We start from the raw sequence: 16,399 nt of genomic DNA on the forward strand, positions 1-16,399 counted from the left end.
CACAATTCCCAAAATGTCCCAGACAGCGTCCACCAGATCGTGCCAGCGCCAGGAACAGGTCGCTCGCTAAGCTTCAGATTGGTGGAGAAGTGTATGTCCACGTCCTGACTGGTTTGCGATATGCAACCCCTGATGGCCTGCAGCTTCCGCGCCTTCAAAGGTTGAGGGTTCAATTCCTCATCGAGGCCTCCAAGTTGCCTATCCGCTAACCTTATCTGAGGCGCTGCAGAAAACGCAACTGGTCATTGGCTGTGGCCAGCAGCAGCCACACGAACTTGTTTTTGCAAAGAAGAATGTACCCAGATGCGTTGCAATTTCAAATGAGGGTTGAAATCCGCCTTTCTACCTTGGTACTGCCCGAGTAGCGAAGCCACAGTTCGAACCTCAAAAGTACCTCATCAACTGATGTGGCTGATTCTTGAAACCTGTATTCATTTTACTATTCCACAGTTACGGTACTCCGTACATAGGAACCTCCCAGCATTCTTAAAGATCAGGCCATTGTTCAGGATCAAGAATATTTAAATCGCTGCATGAGCTTATGGAACTCGAACACATTTGCATCTCTTCTGTACAGCTAATACTTGAGTATTCATCATGGTTTGACAAATAAGGTAGGAGGCAACAGTTTGGTTCGAGGTTCAGTGTCTGAAGCACGAGTACATGGCAATTACATTTCTTTCTGACAACGACCAATAGGCTTCGGATTACGCGCACCTTCAGCTTTGCATAAACGTTGACAGTAAGGGCCTTTCTTGTAGACTTTAGCCAGATCTATCCGATTGGCCCTTTATCCACTCGTCATATTCACTCATATAATTAACTTAACAGGCTGAGATATAACGGTTTCTCATGTCCATCTTGGACCACACATCCAGCACTCCCTGGCTTCAAACCTAGCACATGTAAGGAGGTACGTTCAATCGATTCTAGCTATTCCCTGTCTAACATTTTTCAGAATTTACACGTAAAGTTTTCTAATTTCTTCACTTTTCTTGAAATTCATTTCTCACTATCTATTTAACGCTAGTCCCATACATGTCAGCTCTGCTAAAATATTACACTTTCGTGGTCATGGCGGGTTTTCGGGGACTCCTGAAGCCTCGAAAAACGTCACTCATCGCGCCTCTGAGGTGCATGTACGAGCGTTTAACGAGTTCATCCGTATTACAGGGGTCTGGATGACTACATTTGGGGAGACAGTATTCCGAGCTATTAGGATATCTGTTGTCTTTCGACAAAGTGTCGAATGAAGCTTTATTATAGATGGGAGGTAAGGCTGCTACATTCAAAGGGAATCCTCCTAAGGACTTCGCTTGACAGATCCCTGATCAGACAATTCCTAGGGCAGATGAGCTCTACCACCCTAAATACCTCGTCGAAATAAGAGGATATCAACAGACAGGCTCGCAACAGTCAAATTAAAGAGTAGCATAGCCTTGTTGTTGTTGTAATCTTACGATCGCTCCAATCATCCTCATTCTCTGATTTTTTTTATTAATTCAAAGTTGACGCAATGCTGACTCCAAGCTAACAAGTGGGTTAGATCCTTCACCAAGTCTACCAAGTAAGACACCCCGGAATCTTGAGTTGTCTTTACATTCTGTGGAATACCTCAAAAGCCTGGAGGGCGTAGCCCTCTGGACTGTAAGTAGTAGGCCCAATTATCCAAGCGGTAAAAGAGGTTTATCTTATACCTCGCCACGAACACGGTCAAAATTAGCAGCCACTGATCGCCTTCACACCTTCAAAAAATTATTAGCTCAAGCTAAGACGACGTCTGGTGAAGCTCGAGCTTTTGATGTTCGGATGGCTGCTACAAGGCGTCCGGCATGTCGTGCATTGAATTGAGTTAATGGAAGTGATATGTGGTTCTTCTCCGAATAAGGCGCTTTCGATCGAGGCGAAATATTGACTAGGGTGAGGTGCGTGTCGACTAAAGCCAGTCTCTGGATCCCAGAGTCTGGAATCACATGAAATAGCTTCAATTCCAGGGTCGTAGAAGGCGTCGAGTGCAGGTGAGTCAAGCCCCCCCCCCACATCTGCTGTCCTGCCGGCAGCCCTTTTAAAGTTGGAAACCTACATTCTGGAGTATGTGCATAAATGCGGCAAAAGAGCAGACGATCGTATAGCTTATTAGAAGGAGCACAAAGCCACATCATTAAGCGCTTTCTCAGCTGGGAGGCTCCTGTCAGCTAGTGAGGGATAGCGTGTGCGAAGTGGGACGCATATGCCTAGATGGGTATCTTCCACTTCTTTTCCCTATGCCGGATCCTTACTAGGACAAGATGGGCTTTTCAGGAGTCTGAAGCCTCAGTCTTTGTGGGTATTTTCTACTTGTAAACGGAAGGATGTTGCGTGCCCTGCGCATGTGTCCTGTCGCTGCTGTATTTTGTTGGGGATTGAAATAGAGTTCACAAGACAAAAGCCTGCATCTATCTAGTAACTTTGCAGGGTTAGAGCTCGTATGCTGCACTGCGCTGTTTCTGTCATAGGTAGTCTCCTGATCTTTGACTTTGTCTGTTCTTGGATTGTGGGATTCTACTAGTTGAAGGAGTTACAACAGGTACAGGTATGCATTACGTTCCCCTAATGGTTCATAATGTTTGCTATGTAAAGGTCACATCCTAAGCTAAGTATTTGGTAATGAGCATATCATTGTCTCTACTCACAAGGTATTCATAGGAAAACCTCCAGATCCTAGAGGACGTTGCAGACGTAAATGCTTCCATGCTACCATCACCAACTCCACCTGTGTCTATGATAGGAATAAAGGAATGATAGTGGACTTGATCATCTATGCTTCCTTGAGGTAATTGACATTATCTGGTGTTACATGGTGTCATGAGATTGTTCTTGGATAAGTACAAATACACATTGATGTTCTTCATTCTTTTCATTCTTTTCAACATCAAATCATCATTAACAACTACCTCTACAACAAAGCCTTTCATACAATCAAAATTTCAATTTTTACTGTATCCCATACATATTCTTATCAACAGGATTGATTCTTCTTTTCTCCTTGTCATCCCCTTTCTTAACCATGTTTATTTCCATAACTCTTCTCACGGCTCTTCTAACCGCTTGGGCTGACGCATCGCCCACCCACGAAGCTTTACACGGCTCCGCCATTTTAGTTCCTAGGGCTAATAAAATCTTGATCGGTTATCGAGTGGTTAGTGCGGTATGTCGAACTGACCTTACTCTCCTCTTAACTGTTGATATCCACCTCACTTATGCTGATAATTGGGATTTTAGGAAGAAGCAGCCGGTATCAATTACAGAGGATTTCTGTACTGGGATGCATCCAAGCCCCATACAACCGGCGCAGGACAATTTGGTGTCGGTAAATCGCTGGCGAACGTAGCTGGAGAATAGGTGACTCCTGGTTCAGCATGGCGTAAGCTCATCACCCACTCTACATCAGTAGGATAGTCCGCTGACTTCACAAATAGATTGCTACGTTCTGGCTGACGAAGACTCGTTTATGGAGGCCCCCAAAGCCATACTCCGTGAACCTGCACGCGAGACTCCTTGGTCGGAGGCGGCAACTGTCGCCACCATTCAAACCATCCCAGCACTCGCAGACGAGGACCCAAGCGAGGTATTGCGTATGGGCCGATGCGGCCCTGGCATGAACGAACTTCTCCTCCCAAAGCTGTGTTGGGAGGTCCAACCAAGACTGCCGGTCCAGGGCCGCTGGGCTTGGAAGCAAAGTGCTATGATACTCTGGCTAAGATGCTTGCTGCCCTCAAGAGAAAGGGTTACGGCGACAACCCCTCGGTGGGCTTCAAGCAATTCGGCGCACATGCCGCACCGAAAAACAAGCGTGATCTGGAGAGCCGGGAGGTTTTGGCACTCTTGAACCCGCGTGGTGGGGATAAAACAAAGGGGAAAAAGGAGAAAACTAAGGAGAAGAATGAGAAGACCAAGGAAAAGACCGGCAAAACAAACAAGACTGATAAGACCGACACGACTGACAAGACCGACAAGACTGATAAGACTGACAGGACTGGTAAAACTGATAAAACCGACAAGACTGATAAGACCGACAAGACTGGTAAAACCGACAAAACCGACAAGTCTGGTAAAGGCGATGCCGCCTTGGGAGAGGAGTGTAGACTCCATTGATGAGTAACGATCATCGATCTGAACACATCATCTCACTATCCATTGCGTTAGATACAGTCATTGAGAGCTCGGAGTGCTGGAGTATCTTGAATTTGGAGGGCTGGGGTTTATGGTTTAGCAATGGAGTCTGGATCGCTTGTAGAATATTGTTATTTTTTGCTTTTAGTGGAATTGAAAATTTGGCATCACCTGTTGAGAGCACTTGGAAGGTTGGAGTTTGTTGATCTCACAAGTCATTAGAGCTGTAGTATTTTTGATCCTTGGTAATATTGTTCATTTCGCTTTATAGTATTGGCTTCCCTATGGAGGAGTCGAAGGGGCACTTTTCGTTCCAAAGGTTTACACACACTCGACGTCGGGAGACGGAAAGTCACAAGGTAGATCTAAGAGGAAATCTTGTCAGTTTGGAACATCTATAAGCCCTGGGTTTATTGTTAACAAACTTTGAAGGTCCAGATAGCCAAGTGGTTAAGTCTTACCTTTGTTAGCAGTTAGATCATATCTTGGAAAGAGTGTTGTCCGGCCGGATTAAGGTCATATTTTGCGGCACCAGACATGCATAGCTGGGATAGTGCAAGGTTGGTGACGAATAGGCCGAATTGAGAATAGTTCGAAACAGATCCCAATTCAACAGTTATACAGTTTTATATCAGAATCCAGATGCTTTTCCCTCGTATAAGGACAAGCAGATAAAGGCACGATCTCTTCACACAGCCTTGGGGGTGACTACTAGGCTATCCAAACTCCTGCAATAGATACCTTCTAGTTAGTATATATATTCTACTGAATGATTACATAGTCCGTGATTTTCGGCTGTTATTGGCACTTCTCCATCTTATCGAGAGACTGTTTTCACTTCTCATTTTCTCACCAAACTCAGTGGCCACTTATTTGAGTTCTGCAAGAGATAAAGAATGTAATGTGTTTGGTTCAATCAAAGTATAGACTCGACGTCCAGCATCAGTTGAGCCTCCTCTCTAATCTACATCCAAACACCCAACTCAAAATGCTAACCCAAAATGCCCAACTCAAAATTATTCGTCACCGGGAAATCGCTTGACACCGCATCGCAGCTACACCTTGGTTTGTGTTGGAATTGCTTGGGCTGAGGTATACCGTCAATGGTCCCTCAATTCGCTGTGTCCGAGGTGATGGCCTGTGGATGGGCCAAGGCGCGTAACCGAAGTCTGGGGATAGCATCGCTTCCAATTCTGGACACCGTCAAGAATTAGTAAAAATCAAGAGCGTAGAAGCTGTTAACTAACAAATCATTTACTCTCGTCAATGCAGCAACGTCCTCGCTCAAGTTTTCCAAATTTTAAATCATCTCGGATCTTGAAAAGTACCACATGACCCAGATGACATCCCATCGCCGGCCCTTCTTCTCCAATGCTATCTCTATCTCCTTGATTCTCATCTCGCAGGTGTTCACAGCCGTGCTCCAAAGAGAAAGATGGGTGTCGTCCAGGACATAGTCTTGGATGTTGCTGGTCAATTGCTCAACCATGGCCGAGAGAGTCTGAAGGAGGGTACTGTGGTGCTTCTGTTCCTGAGAGAGGTTGTTGATCTTTCGAATGGTTCGGACAATGTAAATCGATGTATCGAGGATATCTTTGAGGTCGATTGAAAGCATTGGAAAGGCCATTTCCGACTGTTTGTTTTGTTCTTTTGCAGTTATGACTTTAGTATCAGTAGCTCTTCCGGAGAGTATTGTTGACAGCTAAAGTAATATTGGTATGATGGGTCAAGAGAAGATAAATTGGAAATATGTCTGATAGTGTATGAAAGCAAAAGGAAAGATGAGGAAAAGAAGAGAGGCTGAAAGTGTGTTTGTTGGATTTCAACATTGGAAGACCAGTCCTGAATGTTATATACACGGAGTTGTCCTGCTCTATACTTAGACTGTTTCCCACGTGAATGGCATAGGAAAGACACGACTAGAAAAATTACCTTTGCTTGAAAATCTCTCGGCTTGATCAGACCAGACAACACCAATTTGTTTCCATCTGTGCTCTGCTACCATACTTTTCTTTGGAAAAGTTTCAGCTATTTTCTCCTAACTAACTCTTTTCTGAGCCATTGGCGTCAGTGCTGATGTGGCGGTGCATTTCTTTGAATGAAATACTTCAGCTTTATCTAAGAACCGGCAAGTTTGCAATCTGCAACAACCGTGCTGATGTGGTGGCACACTCTTTCTCAGCTTTCCAACTCAAAGAAGACATTTTTGAGTCACTTGTATCTGTGCTGATGTAGTGATACAACTTATCTGAAAGACTTCAGCCATATAGCTCAAATTATGGAATTCCGGGTTGTTATTATCTGTGCTGGTGGTTCATAAATATATTGGCTTGGAAACTGCTCAGCTGCCCTGATCAAACAACACAAATTCAGGTGGTTTATGACAGTTCTGCTAATTCGGCTGAAGATGCTTCGATATCTGCAAGTATCCGAGACATAGACGAAAGAAACGCGGAAGCTTGAATCATTACGAGGAAACAGCATGACATCTGGCGGGTGGGGCCTGGTACCCCCTGAATGCCAGAGCAGGCAGATTGTCGAATGACATTATTTCAGCTGGGATTGCAAACTGCTCAGAACATAGTGGTCGTGTTCGCGGGCTCTTGGAAAAGATCTGATGGCCTGACGAAGGTTATGATCTTGATGCACACGTTCAAAACGACGCTTTGCATATCTGTCTAATGTTACATCCCTACTGGTAGCTCATTGTCTCGCCTCGCGATGGAGCATAATTAAAGGCAGGTGGAATTTAACGTTTTATTGGTCTGATTGACAGAATATCTTGCATACTATTATCAAGGTAAATAAATGAGATTATGTGAGACTCTACTTTTGAATTCTGATTAGCTTAGCAAGTTCTTAGAATTCTGACTATACTATTATCAACCTATAAACTACCAGGGAGTACTGGAGAGTGCTGCCATCTGTTTTTCCACTGCGAGCCTTGCTAAACCTGTCGCCAATTACTTCCTGGAAATATCAAGTTTTTGCAGGAATGGCAAAAGCAATGGTGATTTTTGTGTTTATGCTGAAATGGGTCAGACGTTGGTTTTTCCAGGAAACCGTTTCTGACAATGATGGCAAAATTGTTAAACATTCGTATTTTCATAAACTCCAAAACTCCACACCGGCATTTGTCCAATTTCTTTGCATCGCATACTAAATGCCTTCTATCTCCTACATATTTTCGACAGCCACAGACCTCACCTGAAAAACATGTCTCTCATCTTTCGGACTCTATGCTCTAAAATCAAACTTTCCTACTCCTTTGCAGACCACTTCAATGCAATAATTTTGCTTTCTCCACTTCTTGTCCAAAGTCACGTACAGTTCCCAAACAGCAATGCCAGGACATTTTCCAGGGTTCAGTTTGAATTGCTCCAATGAGGAGGCTTTATGTCCGGTGCCTTTCTTGCAAACAAAAAGGTGGTGGGCTGCCACCTGATCCCCACTGCTGAAGTTCCAGGTAGTAGTACCAGTCGAATCCTATCAGTTGTAAGTACTTGACTCGATATCAGGGGACATTATCTCGCTTACCTTCCATTGTATGGCACCTGTAGAGGACCCATCGGAAAGACCAAGTTGTGAATCCGTCACAAACACTTTGTCCGATTGTCTAGTGAGATATAGGCGGTGTCCTCGCAGGGTTGCGAGGGCGCTTGTTAGATTGTCAGACCTGGTAATTCTGTGAAAGACCTTTCTTTCCAAAAGGGATACTAGTATCACTTGAAAGGGTTCTTGTTTACATGCCCGTTTTGGAGACAGAATACAAGAAGTTATGCTACATGAAAGTCTTGAAATGAAAAGTGCTCTGAACTTACGAGTCAACCGGAGAAGGGAGAACTCTGATCTCACACTTCGAATACCGCATTCTCAGATAGTTAATTGCATATACCATTGTGCCTCCTCCACCACAGAGAGCAATGACACCCTACAGTTCGTCGTAATTAGTTCCTAACTCAACGTGTGATAAGTAATGATACTTACTGGTGAAGTAGCTTTATGGACAGCCAATTTCTTGAGCTTATGCAGCCCTTGGTCAATTTCAAGCACAAGGGCATCGAGAAATTGTTGGAAGAATGTTACCATAAGGTTACTGTTTCACCATTAGTACCATGAAGAAAATAGTATTGAAGAACCCTGACCTGGGAACTCTCATGGTGTATCCCTCAATTGAAATCCCGCTGGAAGGCAAAATGGCTTTGCTGAGATCGTACTCAACTTGTATTGAAACTTCTGATACGGCATCAGAAGAGTATCGAGCCTCTTCCCACTGAGAGCTTCTGACAATATCTGATGCGATTTTCTCCAATTCGAGAGATTTGCTGCTACCCTCGTAAGTGGAAGAATCCATAACACCAACTTTGAAAGCTTTGTCAATTTTGCAGACGCCAGCGGTGCCACCTGTTAGGTCGTTGTGATAAATAGGAAAGACTTCATCGTCTTTGCCTATCATCAAGGCGGTATCCATTGTGGCTCCCCCAATATCGCAGGTTATTACCCAAGCACTATCGAACACAAATTGGTTCCTGAGATATTCGCAACTGGTTGTGGCCTCTGTTTGTTCCACGATAACCTTGCTTCGTGGTAGCAGACCTTGCAAAACTCTAGACGCGAGCACCCTAAAGTTCCGTTGGATAGGCTCGGTCCATGAGCCTGGTGTTGTGAGATGCCATTCGACATCAAGTATTTCTCGTGTAGTGTTTTCGACATTTTCGATTTCCTCCAAGACGTGATTGCAGAAATGGTGAAGGTAATCCGATATCAACTTGCAGACCTCTACCAAACGGGTGCTATCTGTTCTCGTTGTGGAAAATTCGCCTTTGAAGAGTTCCTGGATCCTTTGCCCGCTTTTACAGCCATCACCGAAGGCAATGACTTTACCATCCTCTTCGTATGCCAGGCGTGTTGGTATCTTACCGATCAGACCCCCTTTAACCAGTGATTTTGGGTCTTTTATGAGTTGAAACCATTCTGCTGCTGAATCAATCTTTTGGTTAGTTTCAGTCAAAACCAAAAACTGCGAAGATGTGCTTACCAGATCCGGTCATACCGAAATCTATAGTGATGATAACTTCCATTTTGATGAAGATGATCAAGTGAGTTGATTGCAGAGGTTCTGTGCTTACTCTTGCATATATTCAGGAAAACCTTCGCTCCTTTCTTGCTGTTGCATAGTCTCACTAGTAGGTTCTCAACCCCAGAACGGGCATTGCTTAACGCCAAATACGATACATCGCGAGGGGCTGAGGCCGAAAGAAAGCGTCCCGAAACATACTTCCCGATGTATTCTCTAGATCATAACTATTGCCCTATGATGTGTGTCGTGGCAATCTCCTCCAAAGTTTGCGTCTCGGATACTTAGCCGAGACAAACGTTACAAACGACTCTTACTGTGGGTTGTGACCTATCTTGAAATCCGATTTCTTGAAGACAACAGTAGTTTGAGCTAAATCTCAGCTAGGAATTGAATGTGCATCGTTTTGATCGACGAGATATTGAGATGTTGCACCAGGAGATCACCTCTGGAAGTTCAAAAGCTGAGAGCAAAGTATGTCCAGAAAGAGGCGTGCGAGATCCAACTCTGGCGAAAGACAGCAGTCGGTGGCTTGCCGAAACCTGGCCTGCTTAAGGTGCCAACGGATGAGGCATTATCATGTGGAATGTTGAGACACTTCCACAACAACAAACGGAAATTCTGCTTTCATCGGGTTTGATTCCTTTGGTCAAATTCTACCAATTTTAAAGCGGTTAATTATACGAGGATATACAAAGAAAGCTGAACCAATCACGGCATATGGAAGAGAGGCGTCGTTCTTTGTTATGGCTTGAAATAAAACTGCATTCCATACCCCAGCTACAGTGGAACTTTTCTTTCAAAAACATTCTCAAGCTCGTTTCGCCCCAAAAACAACTCTCAACATGCAATCGCTCTCGGTGGTGCTTCTGGCAACTCTGCTTCCAACCTTATTGACCATTCTGATCTTAAGTTGCCTTTCGATATACTTGTTTGCCCAGCTCCGGGCCTCCACTTTGAAGGCATCAACGGCAGAAATCCTCCCTGCCGTGGAAGAACCAGAGCCAGAGCAGCTACGAATCGTGGAAATTTTTAACCCAGACAAACGTCATTTTCTGGGATACACACTATTCTTCAAACCTTGGGAAGGAGCACCTTTCAATATAGATAATAGAGAATGGTTTTCCCAACCTATGACGTTTTGGGAGATGGCAACCGACCGGGAATCTTCCATCTCAGACTGGGATGATACTGAAGTGGGCGAGGCTTTAAAAGCTTTAGGTTACGAAGTAATGCCTGCAGCATCAGTTTTAAGCCTCCTCCGAAATCCCAAAAGAAGGAAATGGATTTTGGAGCATGTCATATACGATGTTGTCTTCCGAAGAACTTCTCTCGAAGGAGACCCTCACGAGAGTTATCTCCCATTTACTGTCCAGCAACATGAAGACTTGAGAGCATACTTCGACTCGTTGAAAAACGTAAAGTGTATGTCTCAAAATCCATAGAGCCTTCTAGCTTGGTTCACCACTAATTTTGGTTAGTCTCGCCTGATGTAGCCACCGAACTCGCAAAGCTACCATTCACACTCGCCAGAGCAGAAAACTTGCCGCACGCAAACATCAAAAAACTCATCCATTCCATGAGCATTCTATGTCGACCTTATTCAGATTCGCGTTTCTGGGATCTAGGTACAGATGGTGAATCTTATCTCCGTCACGGTAACATGGTTCGCGATTTGGTTGAGTGGCTGTATGTGCGGATTGTATTTATGATGCAATTCCAAAAGTACGAGTTTCGGTTGCCGGAGAGTACGGAAGAAACGTTTTGCGTGCGAGCCGAAGTATGGACATACATTGACGAAGACGGCACCGTCTTAGAGGAGAAAAGAATATGTCGGCGTGCCATATATATTGATCGTGATTGAGAGAGGTTGGCGCCTGCCAGCTGGCCAGACAAAGGGGCCCATACTAGTCTGAAATGCGGACATGCCGTCGACAGTTTGTGTGGAACGGTTGCATGGGGTTTTGTTTTTATGTCGTCTTCGAATTATTCTGTCGGAATCATATAGTGCTCTACTTAATTTCAAACATCTGTTTTTCTTGACATGAAAAATCTCATTGAAATGCTTATGATGCATACAAGCTGTCATACCGTTTTCCCTCGACCGGGTGCATTCTCAAAAGCTGTTCTCCACCGATCTTCTTGTTTGAATAAAACAACAGCTTCCATCGCGCTTGGTGCGCCGTGCTCTGGGTCGGCCTCTCCTTCTAATAAAGCCTATGCCGATGTTGTGAGCTTTCATTGTCTCAAACATTATTCCCTCTGCATGCTTCCCCCTTCTTCAAGGCCAAGAGCGTTGAGACGAAGCAAAACCAAGAACGTGCAACGAGACGAGGCCTCCAAAGTATGAAACGAGAATAGCGAATGAACTTACTTCAATAACATCTGCTTCACCCTTGAACACGGCACCAGCAAGAGGCGATTGGCCTCTATCGTTCAAAGAATTCGGGTTTGCCCCGTGTTGGAGGAGCAGTCTTACAAGCGGTGCGTGGCCATGGTACGATGCAAGCATGATCTACCACACGTATTAGCTTCCAAGTGCCTCTGCTGGTAACCCATTTGAGATTTTAACTATCGTTCCATCTTAAACGCTCCCTACACATGAACGGACAGACACCAAGATAGTACTAAACTTCAAAATTGCAAAGGGTCACGAATGTTTGGAATGAGCCACATCCTCCCCCAGCAATACCAATGATTGTTTGTGTTCGTTTCCAGGCTTACGACAGAAGAATGTAAACACTCACCAGACTATCCCCCTTTTCGTTGGTCATATTGGCGGGCAAGCCAGCAGGTAAGGCTTGTTCAAAAATATCCACTTGTCCGGTTCGTGCAGCATCGTACATTCTTGTGGCAAAAGCTATGGCTTCTGGTGGGAGTTGCGATGCTGTCGTATTGCCGTTGGTGCCATTTGTACCGTTGGAGGCCATTGCGATATAATGGATTGAATGATATGAGGCTGAATCCGAAGGTGGTTGTTGAGGTCAGAATGTTTCCATGCGGGTGGGTGAGTGTGGGGTAGTTTTAAGATGTCATGCTAGCGAGTGGTGATGCGATTATAGTATGAGTGTCGATCTACAGTGATTGTATAGTTCTTGATGCTACTATGCCGGGTAAATAAAGCACCTCCACGTTAGAGCGGAAAAAGGCCTATTTTTGAATAGATAATCGAGGTATGTAATTCAGCATCTGAGGACATTCACAGCTAATATTATTCACCTTTCACTATTTTGCTTGATCTTTACGTATCGGCCCTGTTTGATATCTCATCGTGGCAAGCCGCTGAACTTATTTACAACACCACAGAACGTTACGTCTTCCCGCTGTCTTCCGCTCTGGTCTCATCCATCGAACTGTCACGCACCGCAAATTTGATCAGGACGTCCAAGTCAAGCTCTTCGACACTTCGAGCGATTTGACTCGTAAACCCAGCTTCTTGAACTCGACGCCCTCACGGTGTGAAGTTCTATTCAGCGCCCTGTGAATATCGGCTTCCGCTTCTCCGCAAATGCTTTCAAAGCCTCGTTCCTATCTTCCGTCTTCACAACGCCATCATACATTGCATTCTCTGCAGCTGCTGGGTTCCCAGGGGAAGTCATCTTTCCGCTTACGGCAAACAACGCACTTCTGACCGCTGTTGGAGCACCCGCACAAATTTCCCCAGCGAGTTTTATCGCTTCTCGAAGCACCTCGTCGCCCGCTCTTTTCATCAGTTGTTCTTGTGCTTCCCCATCTTCCGGTACCACTTCCACTAGACGGTCTGCAATACCGAGAAAATAGGCCTCCGCAGCACTTACTCGCCGGCCAGTGAGGATAAGATCTCGCGCGCGGGATACCCCAATGAGAGCTGGTAGCCGGTATGTACCGCCCGCTCCAGGTATTATACCAAGCCGCGTCTCGGGAAGTGCGACTTGGGCGGTTGACGCAAGCACACGAAAGTGTGTGCACAACCCAAGCTCAAGACCCCCACCCAGGGCAAGAGATGATATCGCACTAATCGTGGGTATTGGTAGATCTGCGAGCTTCGCGAAGGTTTGTCGCAGGTTCGAGAGGAAATCCTGTGTTCTGTTTGCGCCTCAGTAAAGCTGGAAACGTGAAACAAGAGCGTCCCCAGTCGCAGTACGTACTCAGACTCACTCATCCCTTTCCGCTCTTTCAAATCCGCTCCAGCACAGAAACAGGAATCGACCTCACTGGCCAGGATCACCGCACGCGTAGGAGCTTTTGCGTCGACGCCAGCAGCACCTCCGAATCTCTGCTGTTGGGGAACCTCAACGGAGGCCCCAAGGCCAGTTTTCGCAGCAGGGTTTACGCGCTCATACTCGGAGTCGATGTCATGGACGGCATTCCTCAGCTCTTGAAGCAGTTGTCGTGAGATGGCATTTCGTGCTTCTGGTCGCGAGAGGGACAAAATACGGATGCGTCCAGAACTCGGAGCTGGAATGTCGTGGATCTTGACCAAAGACGGAACCTGCGACGAGTACGCTCGTTGAAGATATCTCGACGAAACTCCTGTGGGCCGGGCCAAACTGAAAAGAGCACGCATCTTGCGGTTGCGAGCACTCCTGGCTATGGGTTGCTTTGCGGGATGGTCACAATTCATACCTCGGCTGCTGGTAAGCCACGTGATGGCAGGGACTCTCGGTGGAAGCCACGTGACCCGTGAGATCCTCAGCTGTTCCGTTGCTCGCTCCCGTCTCTTCTTTCTCAGCTGTTTTATTGTTCAGCCGCAATTCTTGCAAGTGCAAGCATTGCGCAACTCTCCAAGCAGTTGCACCAAAGCATGTCTGCAATTCCTTACCACGAGCTTCAGCGCGCCAGAAGAGAAATCAGACTCATCGTCCTCGAAGATGCGCCTAAACTCGCTAAATTAAGGAGTGCTACTCCTCCGCCGCTGAAATGCACCATAATTCACTCGTCCCTTGATGATTTCACTTCCCAGACAACTCCATCTTCTATGTGGCAAGGCTTGAGGCAAAGACCTCACCTCAAATATTTTGCCCTCTCGTACGTCTGGGGCGATCCCGATCCTACCTGCGAACTCGGTATCAACGGTGTTCAGGCGAAGATCACCAAAAGCTTGTCTGACGCACTGCATTCGATTCGAGACCACACTGACTTTCGAGTCATCTGGGCAGACGCAGTTTGTATTAATCAGAACGATAACATCGAGAAGAGCTGGCAGGTTCAGCAAATGACGAGCACATACAAGTATGCAGACAGGGTTATCGCTTGGTTAGGGCCAGCGTCGCCAGACAGTGATCTCGCCATGGCTACTCTGCAGTCAGTACATCGCCAAATAAGAAAGATGAGCTTCAGCAAGGCTAGACGTTATGAGGTGCCCTCTGTATGGGCTCACCGGCAAATGCAGCAGTCGCTAGATAAGTTCTTCTCAAAACGTATTAAGGAATTCGCAGCAATTGCCGAGCTGTGGATCAGGCCATATTGGACGCGGATCTGGATCATCCAAGAGATCGCTGTCTCCCGTAAAACTATTTTTCTCTGCGGCTCAAGTCAAGCTGAAGACGTCGAAGTTGCCCTCCTTGCGATTTCAGAGTTCGCTAGCCTTAAAGTGTACAAGAAAACCGACGAGTCGAAAGCCATGACGATGGGTGACATCTATCTCATCAATCGGCAGCCGGAATTCTTGGTGGTGACAAAGATGGCTGAGCAACTAGAACATCACAATCTTTATCAATTGCTATTTTACGCTCATGGAGGTTCCCATGACTACCAAGCTTTTAATCCTAGAGATTATGTATACGGGCTTCTAGGCTTAGCAACAGACCAGCAGTCGCTAGGTATTGTAGCTGATTATGATAAATCCCCACAGTTGATCTATAAGGATGTTGTCCGGAGAGTAGTCAAATCTGGCTACACTGATATACTCGCGTTGGCTGTTTCGGAAAAGAATATACCAGATCTGCCATCGTGGGTACCAGATTTCTCTAACCTTGGGCATGTCTTCTTCTGCACTTACAACACTGCTCAGATCGAAAAAGCTGAAGACCCACTCGTCCCGTACTTTCCAGTCACTGAGGAGACGGACGGTCTAGCAATACGAGGCTCAACTGTCGGCATTATTACTAAACTAGCACCAGAACCTGATTTCAATGAGGGCGACGGATCTCTTGCCTCGTTGCTGCAAGTATGCGACCTTTTCCCTTGTTCTCTCTTCTAAGCTCTGGCTCCAAGTGGCTGTGAAAGTGTTTCATTCTTAGACACTCCTCTTTCCTCCTGAAACATACAAATATTCATATGCTAACTTCCTGGAGTGGTTAGTAGCCATTGAGATGGAGTTGCTTCTTAATCTAGTCGAGGAACGCGAACATTTCTGGATCAATCCACTTCCGATAGTTCTGGGAACTCCAAGAAGTGTCCAGGATAGGGGACGATTAGCTAGATCTTTGTTTGCCAACATGGATCCTTCAACGGGTATAACCATCAGCGACCCACGTCACGCCGAAATGTATTATCTGATAGTTAGATCTTTCACGAACAACCCCGCAGGATTAGAATCTAGGCTCAACAATGCGGAGAGACTTGGTGATGCCGATGCTATAGCAACGGGAATGTACCTCAGTGGTGTCATGCAGCATGCCCTCAAAGGATGCCGTGTATATCGGCTGGATACTGGTCATATTGGACTGGCGTCCCCGGGATGTCAAGTTGGTGACAAGGTGGTTGAATTTCCCGGGGGTTCATTTCCCTTTGTAATTCGAAAGAATGAGAACGACGTTGCATACCTTCCAAAGCCGGAAAATATAGACGACTCTTCCATTCCCAATTTTGCCATCCAGACCTCCAAACTGGTTGGTATGGCGTTTCTTGATTGGATGCGGTATTGGAAACTTAGTGGTAAGGTAACGGAGGAGCCGTTCATTCTTCGCTAACAACAAGGGTACTCAGCCTAATGTTCCTTCTTAGCTGAGAAATCTTCATGATAGTGATGCTCACTTTGCGGCGATGCCCGAGAATTATTTACTATTATATACACTTCTTAATACTGTTAAACATGGTATTTCTGTGTATTCGTTTCAATCAAAGTATATTTACCACTCCTGGCCATAATACCGCTCACACCACTTCATTGCACAATTGAGATTATAGTCGTCGCCTAGAACCCTAAGCGAGGCCCTCGTCAACCCTAACACTTATGAGTTGAGCGAG

The 16,399-nt window shown here is 45.7% G+C and overlaps 7 protein-coding genes across 7 annotated transcripts; 3 read left to right on the plus strand and 4 right to left on the minus strand.

The window, feature by feature from the left end:
- Positions 1-3,046: 3,046 nt before the first annotated feature.
- GLAREA_01934 (uncharacterized protein) lies at positions 3,047-4,134 on the plus strand (the record flags this gene model as incomplete). The annotated part of the gene is made up of 4 exons (XM_008089150.1): positions 3,047-3,187; positions 3,262-3,349; positions 3,459-3,614; positions 3,662-4,134. 4 exons carry the CDS (start codon positions 3,047-3,049, stop codon positions 4,132-4,134), a joined length of 858 nt encoding a protein of 285 aa, XP_008087341.1.
- A 1,318-nt stretch (positions 4,135-5,452) lies between these two features.
- Positions 5,453-5,779, minus strand: GLAREA_01935 (uncharacterized protein; the record flags this gene model as incomplete). The annotated part of the gene is made up of 1 exon (XM_008089151.1): positions 5,453-5,779. One exon carries the CDS (start codon positions 5,777-5,779, stop codon positions 5,453-5,455), a length of 327 nt encoding a protein of 108 aa, XP_008087342.1.
- Positions 5,780-7,389: 1,610 nt separating this feature from the next.
- GLAREA_01936 (uncharacterized protein) lies at positions 7,390-9,233 on the minus strand (the record flags this gene model as incomplete). The annotated part of the gene is made up of 6 exons (XM_008089152.1): positions 7,390-7,638; positions 7,690-7,810; positions 7,974-8,083; positions 8,140-8,248; positions 8,298-9,132; positions 9,191-9,233. The coding sequence occupies 6 exons, from the start codon at positions 9,231-9,233 to the stop codon at positions 7,390-7,392; spliced, it is 1,467 nt and encodes a 488-aa protein (XP_008087343.1).
- Positions 9,234-10,074: 841 nt separating this feature from the next.
- GLAREA_01937 (uncharacterized protein) lies at positions 10,075-11,093 on the plus strand (the record flags this gene model as incomplete). The annotated part of the gene is made up of 2 exons (XM_008089153.1): positions 10,075-10,654; positions 10,711-11,093. The coding sequence occupies 2 exons, from the start codon at positions 10,075-10,077 to the stop codon at positions 11,091-11,093; spliced, it is 963 nt and encodes a 320-aa protein (XP_008087344.1).
- Positions 11,094-11,314: 221 nt separating this feature from the next.
- GLAREA_01938 (Ankyrin repeat-containing protein) lies at positions 11,315-12,159 on the minus strand (the record flags this gene model as incomplete). Its single annotated transcript, XM_008089154.1, has 3 exons — positions 11,315-11,446; positions 11,604-11,744; positions 11,977-12,159. The coding sequence occupies 3 exons, from the start codon at positions 12,157-12,159 to the stop codon at positions 11,315-11,317; spliced, it is 456 nt and encodes a 151-aa protein (XP_008087345.1).
- Positions 12,160-12,699: 540 nt separating this feature from the next.
- Positions 12,700-13,775, minus strand: GLAREA_01939 (ClpP/crotonase; the record flags this gene model as incomplete). Its single annotated transcript, XM_008089155.1, has 2 exons — positions 12,700-13,294; positions 13,357-13,775. The coding sequence occupies 2 exons, from the start codon at positions 13,773-13,775 to the stop codon at positions 12,700-12,702; spliced, it is 1,014 nt and encodes a 337-aa protein (XP_008087346.1).
- A 237-nt stretch (positions 13,776-14,012) lies between these two features.
- GLAREA_01940 (heterokaryon incompatibility protein) lies at positions 14,013-16,122 on the plus strand (the record flags this gene model as incomplete). The annotated part of the gene is made up of 2 exons (XM_008089156.1): positions 14,013-15,377; positions 15,505-16,122. 2 exons carry the CDS (start codon positions 14,013-14,015, stop codon positions 16,120-16,122), a joined length of 1,983 nt encoding a protein of 660 aa, XP_008087347.1.
- Between the last annotated feature and the right edge of the window lie 277 nt (positions 16,123-16,399).

Source organism: Glarea lozoyensis (assembly GCF_000409485.1).
Source record: "Glarea lozoyensis ATCC 20868 chromosome Unknown GLAREA7, whole genome shotgun sequence".
Classification (NCBI taxonomy): Eukaryota; Fungi; Ascomycota; class Leotiomycetes; order Helotiales; family Helotiaceae; genus Glarea; species Glarea lozoyensis.